Source organism: Odontesthes bonariensis, chromosome 4, assembly GCF_027942865.1.
Source record: "Odontesthes bonariensis isolate fOdoBon6 chromosome 4, fOdoBon6.hap1, whole genome shotgun sequence".
Lineage (NCBI taxonomy): Eukaryota > Metazoa > Chordata > Actinopteri > Atheriniformes > Atherinopsidae > Odontesthes > Odontesthes bonariensis.
This window is the reverse complement of record NC_134509.1, coordinates 6170805-6196681: the sequence shown is the minus strand read 5'-3', so window position 1 is coordinate 6196681 and position 25877 is coordinate 6170805. Positions and strand designations below refer to the sequence as shown.

At 41.2% G+C, this 25877-nt stretch overlaps 1 protein-coding gene across 5 annotated transcripts in view; it reads left to right on the top strand.

The window, feature by feature from the left end:
- rhbdl3 (rhomboid, veinlet-like 3 (Drosophila)) overlaps positions 1–25877 on the top strand; it is an 81660-nt gene that overhangs the window by 22770 nt on the left and 33013 nt on the right. For 4 of the 5 annotated variants that reach the window (XM_075462634.1, XM_075462633.1, XM_075462635.1 and 1 more), the window contains one exon: positions 19219–19377. In XM_075462634.1, coding sequence (XP_075318749.1) covers positions 19219–19377 — 159 coding nt within the window. Of the gene's footprint in view, positions 1–16409; positions 16510–19218; positions 19378–25877 lie in introns of those variants that run through there. The other variant, XM_075462636.1, reaches the window with a different exon arrangement.

Here is a 25877-nt window from a genome sequence, read left to right as displayed (position 1 = left end):
AAATGCTTTCACCAGCTGCAACAGGGGGTAAAGTGTTTATTTGAACACATGCTAGAGAGCCTGCTGAGGGCTATTCAAGTGTCTGCTGCAATCCCCTCTGCTAGAGAAGACACCCTGGGGACAGTACAGCTCCCTGTCTCTCATTTCGTCTGCCCCCTCCTCACCTCTCTTAAACTACCAACCAGCCTGTCCTTCTCAACATTGCTTTCTTCCACTCATTTTTAAATATTGACATCTATCTATCCATCTATCCGTCTATGTTGCGGTTGCAGCTCAGCCTTACACAGCGTGACACCTGTAGCCAGCACAGGTATGGCAGGCCGTGTAATTCATAAGCTTCCTCAGCCAAGACACCACTTATTCAGCAGGTCTTTCGTATCCAGTCAAGCTGCACTATCCAGTCAGTAGCGTACGCGGTCCAGTTCGGTAACGCATGCTGGCCAGTCAATTGCGCGAACTGTCCAGTTGAGTACCAAAATCTGTCTGGTCAAATAGCGTGAGATGTCCAGATGAGTAGCACAAGCTGTCCATTCTTGTTGTGATATTTGACAACAGACCAAAACTCGAGACTGTGGACATTTATATCACTGTTTTGGTCTTGGTGTAGGTTTCAGTTGTGAGAGTTATGCAACAGTAATGGTCAAAAGTTTGGACATGCTTTGCACCAAAGATGAGCAAAGTCAGAACTGGTTGAAGAACACGTCTTGACACACTAACAATAACGGTGAATCTCAGCTGATTGCAGCACCGCAGGACTGGAGGTGATGACATAAAGGGCCGAGGTGATGTGCGATCCTATGCTTGATACTGCAGTGTCTGTCATGGAAAAGTTAGCGTTATGATGTTATGCATCCTGTCTTCTAGAGACCCCCAAGTCCCTCTCTGTCTGAAATAACATTTAGCCTGGAAGGGAGTGTCGCTTTAAACTTTTGGGACCAAGTCTATAGAGAGGAAATAGACTTTGTAATAACACTGCAGTGAAGTGTGTGTGTGTGTGTGTGTGTGTGTGTGTCTTGAATGTGTCAGGGACTAAGAGTGGGTGTGCTATCCTGGATAATAGATCTCAGCTGTCTGTGGAGCAGGTTGCTGTGATGTGGTAGGAATTACTCGAGATGTCGATGGGACAGAGACAACATTTCACTCCTTGATCAAGGGTATTGATGCTGCTTTGCCGAGAAACATTTAATTTGGATTAGGCTGCTCCTGCTGCTTTGTGGTTGCATGGAGGTTAGTATTCTTTTTAAGATTATTTGCCAAAGGCAGGGTGCCGATGAGTACCAACCTAAGTGAGATGAGGGCAATAAAGGGGATGGCAGTATTATTTACAGCAGTTGGTTTGGTGGTTTCACAGAAAAGAAAAAAAACGGTTGCACATTTCACACTTTCAGCAGAAACTAAAACAATATCAGATTTGCTAAGTCCAGGGGAGCACAAGTTACACAGGAAATCAGCTGTAGTCAAACCTTGGTGTCCATCACAAAGATACTAGAATATACACACACACTTTGAGAAAACGAGGCACAGATTAATATCACGATTCGACTCCCTGCCATACACAGATGCACTGAAATGAATGACACTGACATTTAATCTTCTAATATATTGCAAATAAACTTGTGCACCTAAGCTAAAGAAGCTTGAGGAATATATATAAAAGAAACAGTTATAATTTCCCCTTTCATTATAAAAAACATAGATAATTCCTTGGAAGAAAATCAGATGTCTTAGGTTGTAAAGAATGAACTTAGTATTTGACATTTGTCCACAAATCTGGTCTATTCTGTGTGTGCATGTGTGTGTATGTGCACTGAACATATGTCCACACTAACCGAACGTTGCCTGGTTACAGGCCAGTTGGCAAGGGAACAGTGATGGCCTGTGCTAATTTGTGATGGACTCAAACAACTGCTTGTGGGGCTCAGTGCGGGTGTGTGTGTGTGTGTGTGTGTGTGTGTGTGTGTGTGTGTGTGTGTGTGTGTGTGTGTGTGTGTGTGTGTAAAATCTGTCAAAGGACACAGGTGACCCAGTGCTCCTTTGATCAACCTATACTCCAGCCACCATGAAACATGTTTCTAGCAAAAGAAAAGTTTGGAACTGTCTGAAAACCATGTTGGTTATATCAACTGGGTGAACAATTTGGGTAACTAGTCCCAAATCAAACTAGTAACAGAATTTGTCTGTGTCAGAATATACCTGGTCTCAGAGGAAAACGTGAAACAGTCACAAAGAAAATAACGAGCAAGGAATGTATTTCTTTTTCTGTTTTTTTTCTTGCCACCCAGCACGACTTTCAAATGAATGTATTACAGTAAGTAACCGCATGATTCATGTGCGAAGGCAGGACTTGGCTGCTGGTAATCCAGGTAAAGCATATTATGATGTGATCATTGATAACGTATCACATCAGGGTAACTCAAGCCATGATGTTTCCTGACCTTAAAAGAAACTGAAAGCATACAGAAACACTGACTGAATCCAAAAGTGAAAATTAGAATAAATGTTACTTTAAAACAACAGTGGAGTGCTGGACTACAGCATACAGATTCAAAACAGTTAGTAGTCATTAGTTACTGTAAAAAGGAAAAAAAAGAGACAAAAATGAATTGTATAAAGTTATTGCTGTGGCAGGAATGACCTCCTGTAATGTTCTTTGTTGCAGCCTCTGACTGAACACGCTTCGTTGGTTTTTCACTGTTATGTAAAGGTTGTGCAGCATTGTCCATTACATTGAGCAGCTTTTGCAACATTATTTGCATAATCAGTTTCTTGGGGGAAATCACTCAGGCAGCACAGCTTCAAAACCAGCCCAGAAACAATTCTCAAAGCTAAACGTTTCGCTTAAAACAAAAAAACAAAAGCTTGGAGGAAACAATCACAAAATAAACGCAATAGCATCGGAGCAGCTGCAGCTTGCTGCTGCCATGGTGCAGCAGATTCTAGAATTAATCTTTTGTGAGTATGTCATGAAATGTGGTGACAGCGTGTTCCTCTATGTAATTTTATTAAGTCCAGTAGCGCACGCCAACGACACACACACACACACACACACACGCACACACACCCACACGAGAAAACGAAAGCCGTGTTTGCAGACACAAATCAATTGATTAAGTTTTCATGACTATTTCACCTTTTGCTGTGAGACTGAGTTAAGGAAAAGAGATGAGAGAAGGGGAGCAGAGAGTACATTAGCTGCATGTGAGAAAAAGCAATTACCTGTGGAAGAATATGTGCATGCCCCATAACAGACGACTGGTGAGAGCAGTGTGGAGAGGAGAAAAGGGGAAATACGAGCGGGCCGAAGACAAAAGGGAAACATGGCTAAAGGAGGAAAAAGAGAAATGGACATACTGTGGCCAAAAAGGACTGCCGATCAGCTCTCTGTGAGAGCTGATATGCATAATATGAGTGATTATAGCTCCCTGAGTAATCTGTGTGCACCTGAAATTGGAATTTTTGAGCTCTTCCAGGCAGGAGCCGCTTCTCTGCTGACTGTCCTGCAGCCTCAGAGCAGAAACCAGGCAGTTCCATTTCTCCCAGTTTTTTTTCTTTTTATGTATTAAATAGGTTTATTTTATTCAGCATCTTATGTCTCAAAAACACCAAAGTCAGGTGGTTTGCACAAAATCTTTTGCATATATTAAGTATTACTTTGGAAATCCGTTGATAGACATGCGTGCATGCGTAATCCTGTGCACTCCATTACGAGATCGAAATCCCTTAACCGTGCTTTTATGATGTATTCCCAACATCTTGTGCACCCCATTAGCATGTGGAAGGAAAAATATTGTGGATGTATTTTTTCAAGATGACAATTGTAACCTAAAAATAATTGCATTTACTGTATGTCAGAAGTGTTGTACCTTATAGCAGTTCTTTGCACAGGTACATGCTTTACTTCTTGCAACTTATTTTACAGATTACAAGGCATTCATTGGTAAGAGTAATGTAGTGGCTGGATGCATATTGAATACATCGCATGACTATACGTGATATACAGTGGAAGGAAACAGGGCTCTCATAGATGTGTGTGTGTGAACCATTGTGCAATATTTTCCTCCTTCCATCAACAACCAACCTACACTTTTCCATGATAGATCTTCATCTTGTTCTCTTACTGCGTGTCTTACTGTTCAAAGCGAAGCGGATTGGGTCTGTTCTCTGTCCTACAGTAGTCATCTTTTCCCACATAAAAAAAACAACAGGCAAATAACAAGTTCAAATGTGGCATATGTGCAGCGCCAGAGTTTCCCAGGGGCACAAAACACAGATCGTATTCAAACAAGAGTAACAAGGGGAAGAAAGCAGAGAGGGTGAGAAAGTGCTGGAGGAGGTGCGGTTTAGTGGAAGTCGGTTACAATAGAGAGCTGTGCTTGGACAAGCAAGGTCCTCTCTCAGCTTGTTGATCTTGCTGATGTATGATTTATTATATTGTTGCTTTAATGTTCTCCTGCTCAGCTGATGACTATCCCACTAATAATAGTAATATTATTTCCCACCTGGTTTTAATAAAAACACCAAGTGTTTTTGGCCAAGCAGGTTATGCTGGTTATTTCCATTTACCGGTGAAAGTATGGTATTTTTCAAATACAATAATATACTTTATCATTACCATGTTATGCAGTAGAATGGTAGCCTGTAGTGTTGTTCTTATCAGATAAGAATTACAAATCGACAGGATTTCCAGTATGATCTCAATCTTTTCATCAACCTCTCCCAAAAGTCCTTCTCTTACTGACGACATTTTTCTCTGTGTGTGTTTTCAGCTGCTTCCACACATACCTCATTTGGCCTAAACTTTTGGACTTCATTTTGGTTCAAGCAAAAATCACAGGTGTGAAACATTCCCTTTAACCAGGGTCCAGAACAAATTTGGTCCAAAAAACAAGCTGTGGTTTAAGTGTGGATCAAGCTGAACCACGGTTTGGTTCATTTCTGGTGTGAACACTTTTTAAACAGATATTTATTTTTATTATTATTGTTATATATATATTCTTTACTGTCATTAAACTTGGACGCCATTTGCTCATGTGCACCCTCTCTCCTGCTCTGCCCCCTTTGCCTGTGGTGAGCGCTGCACATGCTGGATCCCATCTGAAAGCCCTGAAAACTGAAATGGATCAAATGTGTGCAAAATGTAACAAAAACATGAACTTTGGTCTTCTCCTTTGCTTGCTCCCACTTGTTTTTGACTCTATTGCTCCTCTGTCTGTATCCCCTCACTGGTCCCACTCACTTTTCCCTCTTTGGCCTTGGCTTTAGCCTTTGATTCTCTGTGACACTGCTGTGGCATTTGTGGGGCTATTAGAAGTCTTGTTCAGGCATTAGTCATGTCTCTGAAGTGTGACGACGTGGGCAGAGCACTGGCTGGGCCGGCGGGAGTCGTGACATGCATGGCGAGATGGTCTTTATGTGAGCCAGACGGCTGACCTTTTCCTGCAGAATCCTCCATGACAGGAGAGGTGATGTCTGAGTAATTAATAGCCTGAATATGTGGCGGCTCAACACATAGCTCCCTCTGCAACCTATTCCACTCTGCTGTCGTCGTGTCACTCAGCTATCAAGTGTCAACAGATCTCACTAGGAAGAGCAGAGAGGTATTGGATTTGCCTATTTGCCTTTATCTCTGAAGGAAATGTGTTTCCAGCTGAATGCATTTGAAGCTCAGTTTGAGAGCTTTGGTGATAATGAAACCCGAGAAGAAGGAAGATAATCTCAGCTCCACAAAACTAAAAGGAAGTCACCTCGCTCCAGTGTCATCTAAGTCAATGTGAGCTTTGTGATTGTGACAATGTGATTGTTTTTTTGTCAGTGCAGATAGAAATGTTGGACTATGAGTTGCACACACAAGCACAAGTACACAGAGCAGAATTAGACTAACAATTTTGCCTGAGTTTGCACATTTAGATTCTGCTGCATTCTATCCACCCTCTCCATGTTTTGAACATAGCAGAATTGCTTTTCTCAGAGTAACTTGGGTTCTTTTTCCTTAGAGAACAATGAAACAACCAAGCGGTTATTGACTGTTACCCCGTCAACATCAGCGCTCGAGCTGTCAGCTCAGCACCGGGCTGTGGGCGAGATCAGACCAGCTCATTTCAGATCGCCCCGCATGAACTAGGCAGCTTCTCCTCCCGTGTTGTCTTCTGTGTGCTTTTGTGTGTGCACACAAAGCTTTTCATCCACTGTCAGTGTTTGGACATTTCTCCTAAAGAATACATTTAAAGTAGATGCTCATCAAAGGCTTATAAGAACACAAATGATGTAACCACCATGATGTCACCTACTGGTTTGTGGAGTAGCAGTCACTCGAAGTTCAAATGCGCTTTTTCTCACCTCCACCGCAGTTGTGCATTCAAAGTGGCATTTTTAGGTTGATTTCTCTTTGAATCTTTGCTGAATGCTACTTGTCATTTGACTAAACAATCGCTAAGTATAGAATTACAGTAGTTTGACGTTTTTCTCTTTCCTTCCACATTGGTCTGAAATATTTTAAGTTTCAGGCCACCTTAAAACTTACAACCATAACTAACTAACGTAGGTCATGTTTTGGCTCCAGACTGTGCTGGTATTTAACCGAATCAATTCTTCCCTCTAGAATCGAAATGCTGCCCGTGACATTTACTGCAAGTCAAATATCAAACACGATCCATCCACCCTCGTGTTAAAGGGGAACTGCTGTATTTTCAACATTAAGCCTCTTTTCTGAGTCTTCTGCAATGTTTTAGAACCCCCCTCACCGCTTTTTTGATGTTTACTGCTGTCTCCGGTATTTGCCTAATTTTGATTCTTCTCAACCTGCTTCAGAATGGCAAGTCATGCGCATGTCCAAAAAGGTCCGTAAAAGCACCATAAACGTCCGTTTTCAAAATCATCAACTCACCGGAGTGGTTACTGGTGTGCACTAGTAATCCATATCAAATTTCGTTGCGAAAAGTTGCTTCTGTCGTGTTTTATTTGACATTTTGTACTGGATGTTTGTTGATATTACTCCGCCACCGCGAAGAAAATAGTGCGAGCATGAACGAGCTGCCAAATAAAACACGACAGAAGCAACTTTTTGCAACGAAATTTGATATGGATTACCAGTGCACACCAGTAACCACTCCGGTGAGTTGATTATTTTAATAACGGACGTTTATGGTGCTTTTACGGACCTTTTTGGACATGCACCGTACTTGCCATTCTGAAGCAGGTTGAGAAGAATCAAAATTAGGCAAATATCGGAGACAGCAGTAAACATCAAAAAGCGGTGAGGGGGGTTCTAAAACATTGCAGACGACTCAGAAAAGAGGCTTAATGTTGAAAATACCGCAGTTCCCCTTTAAACAGTTGTGGAGGCACAAATCAGATGTTCGGTTACCATATTACATCGGATTTATTTCGATGTTTATTTGCAAACTTTTGATGCTACATTTGAGGACAGAGAAAAAGGTTTTCTTCTATGACAGAAACTTCTATCGTGTCACATTTGGGAAACTGCACAGTAGAACCACCACTCCAGATCCTGGATAACTTTCCTGAAGCTCTTTAGCAGAGAAGTAATTCCACCAGCAAGTTCCTTGAAAAGTTTCAAAACACTTCAGCTTGACCTCCACTGCTCCTTTTTAACTGCTGTCTCTTTGCAAGCAGAGAAAACGTCTAGCTTAAAGCTTTTTGCAATCCTCATGACTTGCTTTGATGTTCAGAGAGCTGGGTAGCTGCTTAGTGGAGCACAGAGCTGCTGATTGTTGGGACAAGGTTTGAGGAGTCAGAGGAATTGCTTCACCGGAGTAAAATATATGTTGACCATGATAAAACATTTGCATGACCTTGATGCAATTCATAATATAATATGAATAACCAGAATTGCTGCTTATTGCTTCACAGGGCAAAAAACGTCCTTTATATGGGTTAGGAAATAAATGTTGGTTAAGGTTAGCCAAACATTCTGTTTATGCATTTGAATACATAATTAGCTTTTAACTGACTGAAATTCTTTGCTGACATTTTCCGTGTTGCTATGGCAACATGTCCCATCACTGTTACTTTTTTCAGCTCTGGAAACTGTGGACACCAAAACGTGACACTGTGCATTCAAATGTCAGTATGCCATGAGTTGGGAGTGAAAAAGGGTTTGGCAAATTATCAATTAACTATTTTCTCTTTCTTTCTTTCTTTCTTTCTTTCTTTCTTTCTTTCTTTCTTTCTTTCTTTCTTTCTTGTGGTAGATTGTTTGATAGATTTTCAACGAACTGGCATCCATCCCTCCTCCACCAAAAAAAAAAAAGATATAATATGAGCAAGAAAGTGTAGCCTGAACAGAAATTAACTGTAATGCTTCGCTCATTAGTCTTCACGTATAGCTAGAACTTGACAGAGCTGAATTTTGCAAATTTCATGCATTCTGTCAAATTTGTCGAATTTAGGAATTCCAAACCTCTTATTTGTAGTGGATCTGTGGAATGTTTAGCTCTTTCCCTACTCCATGATAAGCGGTGACTCAGCCCTGCTGCTCACAGTAGTTAAAAAGTGTGCTTGAGAAACACGAGATGAGAGATAAGTCTGAACGTCAAGTTGCTGTCAATTCTTCTAGGGACAGCAAATGTATCCTGGAAATGTTAAATGGAAGTCCATCTAATTTTCGGAGTGGTTAAAAGGCCTGAATACTTGCTTTCAACTCTATTTCTCTTTGCATGAACACAAATACACACTTCAATGACATCAACACTTCCATCCATGTCCTCAATTTCTCAGTTTAGACTTGTTGTTTGAGCTGGCATCTGTGTCAGCTGCTGGTGGGAGAGTTCGACTCTCCACTTCTGGATTGCCGTCCCACCCCTCTCATTCAGAGCCGCCGGCTGCTGAAAAGCTGTCAGCTCCACTCAACCTGAACTAGTCCCCAAAATGATGCCAAGTCTGGGCTCTGGCAGTGGGGCCAGTGATAAACCCCCAAACCACAGAGCACCATCCACCTCTCATAATGTACTCTTTCAGCTGTGTCAGATGATGTGATAAAAGAAAGTGTTTGTGTGTCAGGGAGACTACCATGGAGACAAGAATCGTGTCACATAAGAAAAGTGCGCCAGATGTCAAGAGCACATGAAAAGTCTGATTAACATGAGAAACAGTGTGTGTATGTGTGTGTGTGTGAGAGAGTGTTGTCCCATTACAGCAGGTGTAAGTGATGGGCAGTGAATGAGGTGCCCCTGGTTTTGCCTGTTCTCCCCGGTGCTTCAGTGTAATTAGCAGGAAGACTAATGAGCTCTAACAAGGCTGGCTTTTTATTAGAGGTGCTAATTACTCCATGCCAAGACAATATGGGGTAACCAAAGGGAAGGGGAATATATGGGTTATTTTGTATGTGAACATACAGTAATGAGCCCAAACATCCAAAACACCTGCATAATATTGTGTAGTTTCACCTTGTACTGAAAAACATTTCGGATGTCTGGCACCAGCATTACAGAAACAGATCCTTTGGGATTGCATTTCATGGGACTTTAATGGATCAGGCTTGTTCTGGCACATCCTGCAGATGCTGCCTTGGACCAGGATCTGTGGAGTTTTGTTGTCGGGTCAAGTTGTTCCTGGACAGTTTTTACAAGTGCTGTGGGGGACCCATTGTCCTACTGAGGAAGGCCACCAACGTTGAGGAATCTCATTGCCATGGGGACGCATACTTGGTTTGCAATCTTTTTTTTGGGTGAAAGTGAGATTAGCATGAATGCCAGAACTGAAATTTTCACTCTAGACTTGTACATGAATTGGTTTATTTGTTTTTAAATATATAAATCTGACCTGCAGAAACCCTGAATGGGAGTTTAGAACTTGCATTCATGAAATCAAGACCTCAAATATTCTGTTTATTCATGTGAAAAAGAAATACCTTTTCTTTTAGTTAAGGTTTTTCTGGTCCTTATAAAGTCTAAAATGTGTCATTATTTATTTAAACAAAAACTAAGTGAAATGCAGAAGCAGTTAATGAAAATTTCAGAAAATCCCAACTGTGACTATATAAATTAAGAGTGTAAGTAGCAGCTAGATGCATCGAATCAAATGCACTTGATTTATTTTATCATCAGAAATTGCAAGCTCTTCTTTAAAAGCAGAGATTTGTGCAGTTCCAGTTTGCTGGTCTGGAAAATTCAGGTGTGTTAATACAATGTCAAGGAGGAAAGACATCAGCAATAATCTAAGACAACAAGCAATCGGTGCTGCTCATCAATTGAGGAAGGGTTATAGGATACTTTACAAATAATTTGTAATCCATCATTTTACAATGAGAAAAATTATTTAGAAATGAAAAACATTCAAAACAGTCATAAGCTTCCCAAGAGTCACCCCGACATCAAAATGTACAATGCTCAGGATTCTGCAAAAAAAACTCAAGAGCTACATCTCAAGCTCTGCAGGCCTCAGTTAGCATGTTGAATGTAAGAGTTCATGACAGTGCAATTAGAAAAAGACTAGACTGAAGTATTGTTTCTTTGAGGGTTACCAGGAGAAAGCTTCTTCTCTCTTTAAAAGAACACAGCAGCAGAGCGGGTTTGCAAAGTTAAATCTGAACATATCACAAAACTCAATGTGCAATGTCCTTTGAACACATGAGACCAAAGTGGAGATGATGGACCATAATGCACAGCACCACATTTGGCAAAAAACGAACGGTGTCAAGTACGGTGGGGATTTGGACGTGTTTTTCAGCCACAGGACCTGGACACCTTGCAGTCATTGTGCACATCACTGTCACGCACTTTTGTTGCAAATTGGTGTCATGTGTGAATGACTGAGTGATTGATCCCCTGCTGATGTACCTCTGACCAAGCAAGGAGCGTTGTCAATCAGGGGAAACTGTCTGTGTGCAAGAATGAGCCGACATTGCGGTACACGCCGCTCAGACCAGAGATGCTGTTATCACTCAGCTGATTCTTCACTTGCAGTTTTCTGTAAGCACACACTGATGAGGTGCTGAGTCACCATTGTTTGGTTTGTGTGCATTAGCAAAGAGCAACAGTGGTGGGTAATGAACTGATGTCTGAAAAGGGCTCTTAAGTTGACCATGAATTCCTCTGCATAAAAAACTATTTTAGACACAAATGTGAGGCCATCTGAAAGCTAAATCTTGGCTTAAATTGGGTCATGGAACAGGACAATCATCCTTGCATAAAGTACAAGCAAAAATCTACAATAGAATGCCCAGAAAATAATTTAATCTAGGAGATGTAATGGTCCAGTCAAAATCAGACCTCAACCTGAATGAAATACTTTGGCGGGACCTTGAAAGCTGTGCATTTGATTACCTGCACCTGGCTACTTCTTACCATCTTTTATCCTATGAAAGCAGTACGGGTGTGTTTAATTTCTCGCATCACACTTCTGAATTTTGTCTTAGTTTTTGTTAAATAAATGATGATATGATGTAATCTGAGGTTGTATTTGTCTAATTTTAAGATTAAGTATGGACTAGATAATTTGTTATTATGTCGTGATACATGAAACCTAAGAACTGAAAGAGGGTGTACTTTATATATTAATATTTATATACATGTACATATGTTTATGTATGTATATCTGTATATTTTAACACATTTTCCCTGTACATGTGCATTGCACGCAGCTGCGAGAGTGTCACCTTTAACATAAACCAAAGCTGCAACCTGACCAAAATTGCCCTTGTCTTTGCCCAGAGTGCAAACTGATCGAATTTTGAGGAGCAAAATTGCGATGCACTCCAATTTTCAGCAAGTTTGAGAGAGGGTTGGAGCTGCCTTATTCAGTTTTTTGTATAATCGTGTTTTATAACCACAGGACAAACACAAGGACAGTACAAGTATAGAAGAGAGGATGTTGCTTGGCTTCGCTGAGTGCAAGGGCTGTGTGAATATTAATGACAAATACTGTAGTCACAGGAAACTGTATTATTATTTTTATAGTCTTGAGCCAATGCAGTTGCTGCTACAATCCGTATATGTTCCTATGGTCCTGGCGAAAAATAAGTGTAAAAAAAGAGTTAATCACGGTTGTATGATAGTCCTTGAACTTTTATTAGCATGTGTTTAAACGCTGTTGATTAGTCAGTGAGGATGTTAATCTACGGTGCTCTGACAAATAGCTGTAAATAATAAAATAAATGACCAAATTCTGTTTAGTTGCTCCAGGGTCAGAATCATAACAATATGCATTCCCAATCACTGTCACATTCAGGTCGCTTACTGGGACACTTTTAACAGAACCATTATTAATGCTATCATTAGCACATGGGCTTTTCCTACTGTGCGATGTCGCAATGTCAGCTGAGGGTATGACCCTTGGTACAGTGATTTACTGTTCTTTTGGCCCTAGTGCAGCCTAAACCTCAACATAGTAGGGATATGAACATGCATGTAGTTTAATTTCCCCCTGCCTGCTCCTGGGCAAGTCCTCAACAATCAGCGTTGGCTGATTAATTGGTTATCCCGCATGCTCCAAATTGTCTGCCAGTGTTTCCCTGCCATAAAAGGACCTCTCTACGAGAGATTGGAAGGCTTTCATTTTTCATGTGCTAATCAGGGTTTTTGACCCATTTTGGAGCACACACATGCACAACACATGCTAATTTTTTCATTAATTACATCATCAGCAGCCTGCAGCTCAGACTCTGGGCAATATTAGGGGAGCAAACAACCAATTTGATTAAATTAGCTGTTACACAGTTAGCTACAGACAATTACTCCTTAATGCCATATTACAAGATGTACGTGCAGTGGAATCCACAATCACCCCGTAAGAATTTAAAATAGTGCTTTCCAATTGTACAGTTGTGAATTTAAAGAGCAAGTAAGTATGGAAAGTCTCTTGAAAAAGCATAATATTCTTCCCGTTTATGTGTTTTGCCATGCAGTCTTATTGCTTGAAGTTTTAATAAGATATTTGTCTTCTTTGTGGGTCAGCAGATCAAACCGGTAAAAGCTGTTTCTGCACTGAATAAGCCTTCATTTAACGAAACGCAGTGGTGCACACTTTCAGAGACAGGTTGGTAATCATTCCAATGTACAGGCTGTGTGCTGATTTACTGAGCAGGATAAACTACAATTCTGTTGAAAAATAACAATTAGGGCTGGGCGAGTTAACTCGTTATTATCGGCGTTAAATAATTAATGAGTTAATTATTTTATCGCGCATTAACGCAGGTTTTATTTTTTTGTATTTTTTTTTGTATTTAAAAAATAATAAAAATATTTAAAATTATTATTTTTTAAAGCCCCAAAATGAAAAATTGATCGCGATTAATCAGGGAAATCACGTGATTAATTAGATTAAATTTTTTGCCCAGCCCTAATAACAATATCTGTAAAAGTTTGATATGGCATTGCAGACTCTTTGACTTTGTGGAATGTGTTTTGCAGACATGTAATTTAGTTATAATAACACTGTCGTGCATTGCCAGTGTGTATTTGTGGCACTCCTCCTTACAACCCCCGACTGTACAGCATGTGCTCGCACACACACTCTCATACACGTTATTGCATCCCCAGCCAGTGTGTGTTTCCCTGCTGGTTTGTGGTCACACTTTATGCTTCACACCCAAGGCTGGAGGATGGTATTATTAAGTGTGACATTAGAAATTTCACTGACTTCCTCAAGCAAAGGCCATGTGTATTTATGCAGTGTTTTTATTACTTTTTATCCTCTCAGATGATTTATAGAGCTCCTGACAACTTAAAAAAATAGCAGGGAGGGACATTAACAATAGGCTAAAACCCCCTGTGTGTCAACGCATCCCCACGAGACAGGTCACACATGTCATGGCGCTGAATGAATTTCTTCATGCTTGTTACTGGATGAACCTGTAAGTGGGAAATTAAACAACCTCATAGAGATAATACTTCTTTTTGCTTTATTAAATAGAAGACAAACAGCAGTGACTGTCAGCGTGACTCACAGCAAAGGTTTACATATCAAATCAAAGCAAACATTTTGTTATTTCAAGATCTGTTTCTAATTTTATTTTGGGGTGTAGCTTTTTATTCCAAATGTAATCTTGCGGATAATAAAAGAATACTGAATCTACTGTGTGTAAAATAGATAAAACTAAAATAAAATCCCATATGAAAATAAATCAGGAATATTGAATATCCATTTTGATACCACGTGCTACCACATTGTATCGTAACCTGCTACTTTGTGTACCTTGCATATTGAATTAGACATTTCCAGCTTCTTCTTGCCCAAAACACTGTAGAATCCAAAACGCAACTAGATGCTTGCTTTGCTCCTATTTAAAGTGCAAAGAGAGTCCAAAGGCTAACTTTAGTGGCAGCTGAATTCTTTTGCCTTAACAACAGCAACAGGTAATGAGAAAAACACATGTGAGGTCAACTTTGCCAAACTGACAAAACAACAGACTCTAAAGGTCATAAATTAAGACTATTGAGCACTCGGCAGCGGTTGTATTGTTGTAGCAGGGGGCTAGATCCCTGCCGAAATCAGCTACTGATTCGACTAAGATCTTCTTCACATTCTGAGTTGACACAGGACAACCTTAGGTGTATGAAAGATGCATTCCACTTCTGCAGTTGTGTATGCTGGTTAGCTGTAGAACAAGAAACAAATGAAAAATATCAGATAATGGCAAGCATCTCTTAAGGTGGTGACCCATTGGATTAGACTCCTTGCTAATGTCTGGCTATTAGCATGGAGAGGCTAACGACCTACTAAACTGTGTACTGCTTTGATTACTGGATTAGCTGCTGAGTTGGCTCGTCTTCTTCTTTTCTATTTAGTGGCAGATTGTGTGGTGTGTTACAGCCACTTATTGTTAAACTTGGCTGTCACTGTAGGCTGCGGCTGCTAACTTAAACTAGAAAATGATTGCTACAGGGTCTCCCTTGCAAACGACCTAGATTTGATCTCAGTTGGACCTCCTGGTAAAATAAACCAACTAAATTATTTAACTGAAAGTCTTTTATCTTATTGTTGCGTATCCTGTAATACATCCCTAAGAACAGCAGAGGACTGTTGTTCGATTGGTCCAGCCACTTGTTATGAGGCCAGATTTCATCATTTCAATTGTTTTTGAGCATATTTTGCACCATTTTCCAGGGCTGCTTAATTCCTCCAGGCTCTCTATGCAAATGTGAAGTTTCAGACCCTCACTGACCCTCACAAACAGCCTAACCTCTTCTTCCTTAATATTCAGCTTTATGAAAATGAGGCTGAAGACAAAGAGCCTTGCATTGTGTCCAATCTGAACCCCCTTGCTCCCCCCCCAGCCCACGTTCTTTATTCCCTTCTCTCCACCCTCTGCTGTTTTTCTCCTTCACACCGAGAGGCAGCTTAGAAGCCCTTAATATCACTGGTTGTGAATGTTCTATGGTATTATGTCCACACCCGGATTTATGTATGCACGTATGTGTGAGTGTGTGCTCTTTGTAGTCTGAGGGATTTGCATCACACTCCCTTTGCTGTTTGCAAAGCAGGCTTTATGAAACAAAGGCAACAACATAGTTATGAAAATGTGTTGGGCTGAAAGATCATCTACATTCACAATCCGGTGGTTGTTCTTACATGCGTATTCTTATCATCAATAATAATCTGTTTTACTACATATTTATCTGGTGCTCGTATTATTCTAAAATATTTTGACCCAGTAAAGTGTTTTAAATGGGGTTTTAAGATATAATATGCATGATTAAGTATAGAAAGTCTAAACTAATGAGTAAGGCTGTATGTCTTCTATGATACTAAGTTCAATATCTGTGTAACTGAACATCTCATGAGCATTTATTTTTCTGATCAATTCATTAAAACATCATTTCACTGCCAAAAAATGGAGCTACGACTTGCTGTCAATAGTCAATGTGCCAGTGTCTTACTTTCTAAGTTGGGTGGAGGGTTGATCATTCATTCTCCAGTATTGAGTCCTTCTCAGAGTGGACCTGGATCAGAACGAAACGTTCGCTAATTGGAGTGAGGCGACTGGGTAAACTTGGCATGAAATTGCCATCAGGGGCCCATTGTTGAGTGAGTGCAACCCTCGTCGTCTCCACCCCAGCAGCCAGCCTGTTGACTTTCGAGTGTTCACTCAACTATGAAGCCTGCGGTGTTGCAAAGTGGAGCGAGTGTGGGGAAACGAAACTAACGTATGACTGTATGCGTCTGTGAGTGACGTGAAAGGAGACAACAGCTGCATTTATTGAGCTATCTGTTTTTCCAGTGAGTCCGCCCGCATGTTTGCTAAACAGGAGAAAGTAAGGGATGAATGTAGAGTGACGGGGTATTATAGGGTGGGCTGGAGCGAGGAGGCTAACGGGTGGCTGATTGGGGGTTTTTGGAAGGGGGTTAGCGTGATAGACAGGGGGAGGTGTGTGATGAGTGTCTTAGACTGGACTGTAATCCTTTAGTCCTGGTTGGAAATAGGGTTGCACAGTCTGGGACAAACAATATGAAAGGGATAGACACTGAGCATACTGTCTCAGTCACACTCCTGCAGTGGTGGGACTCTGGCTGATGTGACATCATCATGACAAAATGTCCTCAACAGAAAAGGTTCGTTCTTTTTGTGTGTGTGTGTGTGTGTGTTTTGTAAAGTGGAGTTTATATTTTATAGAGATATGCATGTACAAGTGACTGTGTTGTGTGCATGTTGGACTCAGCACTGCATGTTATTCATGGACTTGTTCTTGCTGTTCTTCAGCTGTTGTAAATGAATAGCTAAATTTTGGGTAGGTTACTTTTCTGATCCTTTTGTTTATCCAAATGTATTACAGTGGATAAAACAGTTTTTTACATGAAGTCATTTTTATGTCTTCATTATCAAACAGGTTTGCTAACAAAAAAAAAAAGATTTTACAGCAAAATTGTAGAAACTGCCCTCCAAAAAATGTTTTATTGCAAGTAAACTACATTTGTGATGTACATGAGAAAGTTTTGTTTGTGAATTAAATTTTTAGTGAGTTGATTTTGGTGTGCCAAAACTTAAACTGAAGGACGAAGGATATATCCCTGTTAGGCTGTCATAATTGGAGAAAAATGTCACTTACACTTACAAAGCTAAAAGTTATGCATGAATTGGGGCTGTTGATTTGAATTCTAATGTCTTATTACTGTGATTTAATTGCGTAACTTTGTAATTACTCTCGATGAATTGCAATTTTATGTCACTTGGCAGTCTGTTGAGGCTTTTCCCGTGCTGCATGAGCAGCAGTTTATCATCTTGTCAGTATGCTAAATTGCAGTAACACAAAAACAGGAGACGCACACAGAAAAAGGAAAGAAAAATGTTCCTTCCATTTAATTTAATCAGGCAAATGTAGAGGCAAACAGGAGAGTCTCAAGATTTGATTCATTAGAAGCAGGACTTTCAGTGCCTTTTCGGATTGATACCAACCATTCATACCAACTGTCCGCTGCAGAGCTCACCTCCTGTCCGTGGAGAAAATGGAATCCATCACTTTTTTTAATTCATGCCTCCAGAATTGTACATTGTGCACGCACATTTTAAATTAAAACAATGATCGTTTTCTCGAGATAACGAGTTAATTTACCGATGGTTTTCTAGGCCACTTTTTCTCCCCAGTCCACCCCTGTTTATATGTATTTCTGGCAAAGGTGTACCCATTTTTACCCCCCCCTTCATTGAAAACTGAATGAAGTAGCCTATGAATCAAACATGGAATGTGGAGCGTTTGTGTAACAATTCTGTTTGTGAAAATGCACAAAGCAAATCCCGCTGGTGTGACAAGCATTTCGTTTTCTCGAGATAACGAGTTATTTCTCTCGTTATCTCGAGAAAACGATAACGGCACCTCTCGTGCATCATTCGGTAACCATGGAGACGGCCTGGTCCCCTCAGCTGGTCACTGATGAAGTTGGCTATATCAGCAGGATCACTCAGGTGTAAACGCCTGTTGAGCTACAGTCGAGCCGGCCGTCTCCTTAAATGACTCGGGCTGATATGAAAGTTATCTCTACAAGACAAACAAATTGCGAACACATAAAACACATATAAACAGGGGCGGACTGGGGAAAAGTGGCCTCTAAAACCATCTGTAAATTAACTCGTTATCTCGAGAAAACCATCAGAAAAAAGTTTATACGTACCACGTCCGCTCTGGGCTTCCGTAGGACTTAGGTGTTGGTGCAGATTATTGTTTACACCATCAGTGACCTATTAGTGGTCCGCAGTGCTTCACTTTGCCTTTTAGTTTGGGCTTAGCTCATTTGAAACCTTGGCTGAGGTAGTAATGAAGAACTCAGTTCGGCTTCATCACCCACAATAGTAAACAAACATATTTATTAATTCATTAATTCATACATGTAGAGCTGACTCAAGCCGTGCTATAAAATGTAATGCAAAAGATCAAGATCATGTGTGTAAGATCAGGGATAACCGTAATCATTCTAGATCCATTAATATGTATGCACTTCAGTCCTTAAGTGTTTGAGAAATGTTCTGGAGCGGTGATGTGAGGATGAAATTGCCTGCAGCTTTCGCTCTACACTTCCTGCTGAGATTTTCCACCCAGGAAAACGTCTGGATGATCAGCTGGTGAGACGATGTGCGAAGGTTGCAGCAAATTTTCCCGTGTGCCGGAAGGAGTTGCTGCTTCATACTCTATTCTGCTAACCTGTATGCTGTAATCCACTCACTGAGAATATGTTCAGGCACACGTTTTACGAATTTCAACACAAAAAAACAGTCTTCCCATGAGTCCTTGGGAGAGCACAGCTCAGCAGAAAATCTCCTGCTGCGAAGTACATGTGTGGACAGCAACTGTGTGGAAAGTTCAGAAATCTCCAGTGTTAATGCGTGAAAATGACTAAGAATTAGGGCATTTTTGCGGGTCCTTTCCTTGACGTCCTCCTTTTTTTGGACAAAAGGAACCAGGAGCAAAACAGAAACCTGGGATAGACTGTTTAACCCCAAAAAAAGCCTTGGTGGGAAGGCATTACTTTTGAGATTACCCTGAATCCTAAGGCAGGGTTTGTTGTGCTTGACATCTTTGATTGGAAAGAAAAGGGGGTGAGATGTAGAGGACAAATGTGGAGAAAAATCCAGAATGTTTTGTTGGTACATGCTGTATTTGATAGAATGCATGTGGTTTGGGTCTGTTAAGTACTTTTTGCCATATTCAGTTTGCCTCAAGTAGAGACGTTATCAATGCATGTAATATTTACTGTATCAAAGATATATATGTTTAAAGATTACGTGGAGTTTTAATTATTCTCACATTGCTTCTGTCTCTTCACTTGCAGTATGATCCAGATAATTCAGGCTTTATCAGCACGGAGAGGTTCCGGGACTTGTTGGCGACCCACGGCTCTGAGCTTGACCCCCACAAACTGGAAGTCCTGCTGGCTCTTGCTGATGGCAATGCTGATGGCAAGATCTGCTACCAGGACTTTGTCAACCTGGTGAGATGTTTTTTATGGACTCGCTGACGTCAGTGTTCACAAGTCAGCAGTTTATTGGGAGCTCTGCCACGGCTGTCTCTATATCTCGGTTTATATAGTATATATCCAACATGTTCTTGCATTCTGTGAAGAAAAGTTCCAGATTTCAACTCGGCTTACACAAAGCACACATAATGCCTTGTGCTGTATGAAGCTCAAAGGACTTTAGGGTTTGGACATGATTTGGATATTGACAGAGGGGTGAGATGGGAATTTGTCTTGCAAAACAATTTCTGTATCCTTCCTCTGAGGCTTGTCTGCATTATCTACCTATGGGTTTCTTTTTTTTTTCTTAGCAATACTTCAAGATCACCTCAGCTACTTGGTGTAGATTCTTCCTGTCCGGTGACAAATTCCCCTCTTAACGCTGACCTTGCCCCACTTTCAGTTTCACCGTCTAACTGCTGCCTGCTGCTAATCGTCCAGAGTCTCACTCAAGTCCCACCATCTGTGCTTGCTGCCTCCTGGCCTTCGCTTTCTTTTATTCAGTGTCTCGCTGCCGTTCTTTATGGGAAGCTGGACCCACGACACTGGGGAGTGGTCTCGGAGTAGGAGTCGTTTTGTGGTGGGTGGGTGCATGTCTGTCCAGACCAGAACCAGGGGATTCATTGTGTGCATGGCCCTCCCTTTCTGCCTCTCTTGTCCTACAGAGATGTTTGTTTGATGCAGTTTGTGAGGAATTAGGCCTGTAGGAAGTTTGGAAAAAAATGTCAAAGACTTTTTGTGGTGTTTTTTTTCCAGTTCCATCACGTGAGACTCTGTGGGTCATAGTGAAAAGTCCCTATGTTGTCTAATCCCAGTTTTTAATACATTCATAGTGGCAGCAACAAAAGCTAAAAACAGAGGAAATATAAAAGGGATTATTTATGATTACTAAACTGATTTGAATAGTTTATTATGCAAGTTAAAATGCAAAATATTTGTGTCTTTTGGTCAGTTGAATATGAAGATTTGCTGGATTTTATTCTCTTTTATACTATTTATTTGTACAATCACTGAATAGCATGAATAAGATGTAGCAGCTTGGAGTTATCATCTTTCTGTTGGGAGGTGACTGGTTCCCAGCAATTCAATTCCCAGCTCCTGATGTCCTGATGTCCAAGTGTTTTTGGCAAGATACTGTACCCCCACACAGCATCCCAGTGTGGGGGTTGGCCATCTTGCCAGAGTTGGCAAAGCACAGAGTTAACAAAGCACATTGTATCTCGAGCGTATTTTTCAAAAGAAACTATAATCTGAATATTTTCTACAGTACTTGTGAGGGATTTAAAAAGCACAACAACTACACAAGTGTCTGAATTATCAGGCTTATCAATTTCACTGCTTCACCATTTAAGCACATTTAGATCTGACTATAATTACAGTTGTGTATTTCAATGAATTTATGTGTTGCAGCTGTATTCTTGTGGCATTTAAGGCAGTTTTTCCCTTTTTCTGCATTAGCATTAAAGATAAAGACCAAACATCCAAGTTAGTTTTTTAAGTGGTTCACTTGGATCATTGGATCATTTTCTTTGACATTTATGCTATAGAATTGTTTTTAAAATAATCTTTTTAAAATTACATTCAGTGATTTTGATGATGATTTGTAAACAGTTCATAAGCTGGATTTCTTACAAAAATGAGCTTATGCAGACGTACCTTCAAACGACCTTTCGCTGCAGGAGTCTGACAAAAACAGCAGAAGATCTTTTATAGTTGAATGATTTCAATAAAAAAAAAGGAACATTACTCTCAGATCTGATAGGTTAAACAAGAACAGGCTTCAGAGTTATCAGAAAAACAGATAAGCATCTCCTTCCACTAAGGCTGCGGCTACACGAAAACGTTTTTCACTGTAAACGATACTTTTTCTTATCGTTTCGCTGTCGCGGCCACACGGAGCCGGCGTTCCCACTACCCCAAAACGATAGTTTTTGAGAACGGGTTCCAGAGTGGGAAAGTTTGAAAACGGCCTCGTTTCGTTTCCATTGTTACAGCTAAAACGTTTTTGCGTCAGTCAAACGTTGACGCTGTGAGCCAATTTTAACACTTCTCTATTGTCTCACAGCGTGGCGTGACACAGTGGCGTGTGTACTGCATCGTTTCATCGTTTTCATCCGTTTTCGTCTGGACCTGAGTCTTTACAGCAGCGCGTTGCCGTGTGGTCGCAAGAATTTTCGTACCCGTTTTTAAAAAAAACCTCGTTTCGTTTTCGTGTAGCCGTAGCCTAAATCAGACTGCCAACCTACACAGACAGAGCTTTCAGTGTTGTAGCTATCTGGAATGCTCTCCCTGCTAATAGGCTGAGCTTCTCATTTCTGGGTATTTAAAAAAAACAACCTTGCATTCATGGCAACATCTGGAGCATGGCTACATGTCTGTCCCTTGTCTCTGCTCCGTTAAAGCTGTTTTCTCAGCTAATTCAGTGTCTTGAATCGGCGTCAGGTCTGTAAGTGAGATGCGTCTTTCCAATTGGCTGTTCACCATATCTGGAGAGTGATTCATGATTTCACCCACTTACTGGGGTTTCCTTTTATTATATTATTATATTATGTTATATTTCATCCGTGCCTTTCTTCCTATTCTCCCCCACAATCTGCAGGCCAAGTATTGCAACTGCAGAGATTTTCACAGGCCATTTCCTTATGGTAGCCTACACACAAACTTTATGGCATCCAAACAACAGTGGTGAGATAATAAGCCAACACTGCTGTGTTTATATTTTTTTTTTATGAATTTGGTGTTCTGCTTTCCCTTTTTGAGCAAACTACCCACGCCTTTGTGGGCTATGTCCACTTGCGTCGGGGTAGATCATTCGTCACAGGGGGCCTTTTCATTGCTACTGGTTGTTGACGTTGGTTTGGTGTAAAAGAGCCCATATATGTGCTGATCTTTTATATCAGCCATAACCTTCCCTGGAGCAGGTTGAACCTGACGTCACTTTGTCAAACCACTAATCTTAATTTGTACGACAGGCCTCAGGTCTGCTCAATTCCCAAATGCTTCAATAAAGCTATTGTAGGAAAAAACTGGCCCAGTTATTTTTGAACAAGTTGCTATAGATTCAAAGCAAAAATATTTGTCGGCTTAAACATTTGATTAGTTGCCATTATCCTTCCATGAATTAATTCTTCCTTGAACTTTATTCTGTCAGAACCACTCTCGTCAAAACGAGACAACAGAGATGAATTTCAGAAGCTTATTCTGAATGCATACAATTTATGTTTGGCGGTATGGCTCTGTTCGGAGGAAGTTCCCGACTTTTCCATGAGCTCCATGGAAGCCAAGACAGGGAACAGCAGCATCCTCAGGTGGAGTGCCTTCCATTTGCTGTAAAGGCAACAAACCCCCCAAACAGACCATACTGAAACGCAGCCAGCCAATTGGATTGTTGGACCAGGGTGTCCTACAACCCCCCAACTGACCATACCGGAACGCAGCCAGCCAATTGATAAGTTGGAACCAGGGTATCCTACCCCCCCCCCCCCCCAACGATTTATTAGCTACCAACATGTGACACCATTATGATTAGTAGTATTAATATTACAAAATAATTATTAAACCGCGACTAAGCTTGACGTTAAAAAGGTGGAACTGCCGTAGGCTCACATTAACACAGACTGAAATGTGATGCGAGTATTTAATTGGGGCAAGCATTGAACTCAACCACTTAGGTACACCATAAAAATATATTCGGTCTCCACAGCAGCGACAGCGCTTTGCGGCAGGGCAAAGCAGAGCAAGATCCAAGCAAAGCAGCAAGATCCAAGCAGAGCAGAGCAAGATCCAAGCAAGCAGAACAGGATCCAAGCAAGCAGAACAGGATCCAAGCAGAGCAGAGCAAGATCCAAGCAAAGCAGCAAGATCCAAGCAGAACAGGATCCGATCCAAGAACAGCAAACGAGATCCAAGCAGGCAGAGCAAGATCCAAGCAAGCAGAACAGGATCCAAGCAAGCAGAGCAACATCCAAGTAAGCAGAGCAACATCCGATCCAAGACAGCAAAACGAGATCCAAGCAAAGCACCATCCAAGCAAAGCAGAGCAAGATCCGATCCAAGAACAGCAAAACGAGATCCAAGCAAAGCAAAGCAACATCCAAGCAAAGCAAAGCAACATCCAAGCAAGCAGAGCTTTAAGGCTGAGTTATACTTCTTTTAACTGCCCTGGCGCCTTGCGCGTATGTTAATGGCTCGAGACGTTTATACTTCATTTTGCTTTGTCGGCGGTTGCGTGTGCTGCGTGGCGATTCACCGCCAGGACAGTAGGTGGAGTAGCAGGTTTTTTCAATGACAAGCCTACTATGGTGAAAGGAAATTCACCGCCAGGACCTCTTCGAGTGGATTCATGCTTCTTCTTCTTGTAAATAGCCGGTATTTTGTCAGATTTCAACACTTTGGGGGTCTAAACGACTACTTTCTCGCCTGAAAATGTTTCAAATGTTGCTAAAGTTATATATTTACAGAGTTTATAGCTTAAGGGAAATCAGCTTTTCAGGCCAGCTGATTTCGGCTCGGGCAGGAGTGAAGTGCACTGTGTGTAAACGCTCTGCATGCTGTTAGATCGAGTATGCCGTTTTCTAGTAGTAGGCGGTTTCGAACACAGCCAGTGGCTTGCGTCTTGCGTAAAGTTTAGAAAATTGAGGTGACACACGCAAGGGGGGGCTTGCAACCGCGCAAGGGCTTGCGTTGCGTCTTGAGTCTTGCGTTGCGTCTTGCGTTACCGACTATAAACCAGGCTTTAACACACTTCACCTGACCACCTAGGAAGTTAAAGTCACCGTGAGCTTGCTTATTTTGCTATCCACACAATTAAAAGCCATAAAGCCTAACACAAATGACCTCTGTCATTGCTGTTCGTGCCATCAATTCCGGGAGCGGTTTTAATGATTTGACTTCATCCCAAATTTATTTTCGATCTTAATCAGCATCTTTCATGCAAAGTTGAGCCCTACCAGTGGCTCTTGTTTTATTTAAACAGAGGCACAGCTGCACATTTTTTTTTTTTTTTAAATATACCAGTAGGCAGCTATTCTAAGTGGAAAAATCACGTGCACAACCTCGTCCACAGAGGGGGAGGGGTTTGGGGGGCGATTCGGAGCTTGTTAGAGGTTGGGGGAGGGACCTGAAAGTTGTATCAGTTCGAATTTTCCGACTTTAGACTCGCAATTTTGAAAACCTGCCTACTGCAGCTTTAAGTAAAAATATACTGAAAATCTAGCTGTGGCAAGATGACACGTAGCATGGCAACCTGGCATCAACAGGGCATCACAATGGCTTGAGTAAGCAGAGAAACAGGATGCCATTTATTTTCAAACTTCCAAGAAGGCCAGCAGCCTCCAAAATGACACAAAATGAGAAGGGGCAAGTGCTTCCTAACACAAGCACATCACATGCATAGTCGTATACAAATAGCCAGAAAGCAACACTCAGTATTTGCAAGCAAGAAACTAAAGGGAAGAAAGAAAAGCCTCCAGTGTTTCCTGCAACATGTTTCTCAGAGGTTCATCCTGCACCAGTACTTACTGGACAGTTTGCTCTTTTATCAGTTCACAGCTGAAATCAGCTTTTACAGGCTGCTTCTCACAGAAGGAAAAATGACAACGCTCCTCCTGAAGGGATTAGCTGTGGCATCAACCGTGGGGACGATGGTTGAAATGTTTTGATGTCATGCAAATTAGCATGCCATTTGCTGTGCAAGAGCCAATCACAATCAGGCTGGTGTTACACGAAGTGGCCGGACGCTTGTCCACAAAGCATCACAAACATATGCTGTAGAACTGCTACAGATGTCAGATCCTTTAAATCAGAGTGCATCACTGATCTCAAGTGCCATCTTGTGTTTATGCTCAAGCCTTTAAACACAAAACTGTTGGACGCATTGTGCTTGAAATTGTCCCCTAAATGGCCCCAAAGAAACGAGTGAGGATGGCAGGGATTGTTTGGACGGGAAGCACAAAAGCCAGTTGGCCAGTACGTATGATTCTCTTAGTATGCGAGCATCGCAGCTCACACAGCAGTGCTCAGGAGAGCAGTATGCATCCTTATGATATGGTGTTATTTGTAGCTTAGAGGACTGGCTTTATAGAGCATAAGACTAGCTATCTTATTGTCAATTATGGAGCGTTAAATAAAGGATTCCTGTTAGAGGCAATAGCTGTGTATTACTGGACAAGTCTCTTTAAATCGCTCTATATGAGCGTCTGTAGAGACCTCCACTGTTTAAAAATGTATAATTCCCAGAGCTCATTTACCAGTTGAATAAATATTCAAAGGTAGTTCAGTCAGCCAAGTACACTTAGGCTCCATTGTTTACGATAGCCTAGCTAATCGCCTCTTACTGCTGCTTTTGTTAAGCAAAAAATGCAGCTAAGTAGTGAAGTTTCACTGTAGGTCTCTGGAGGTTGTTATACGACGAAGTGCATTCCTATAGCAAACAGGGTAGCATCCTGACGTTCTTCTCTTCAGGATCAAAACCTTTT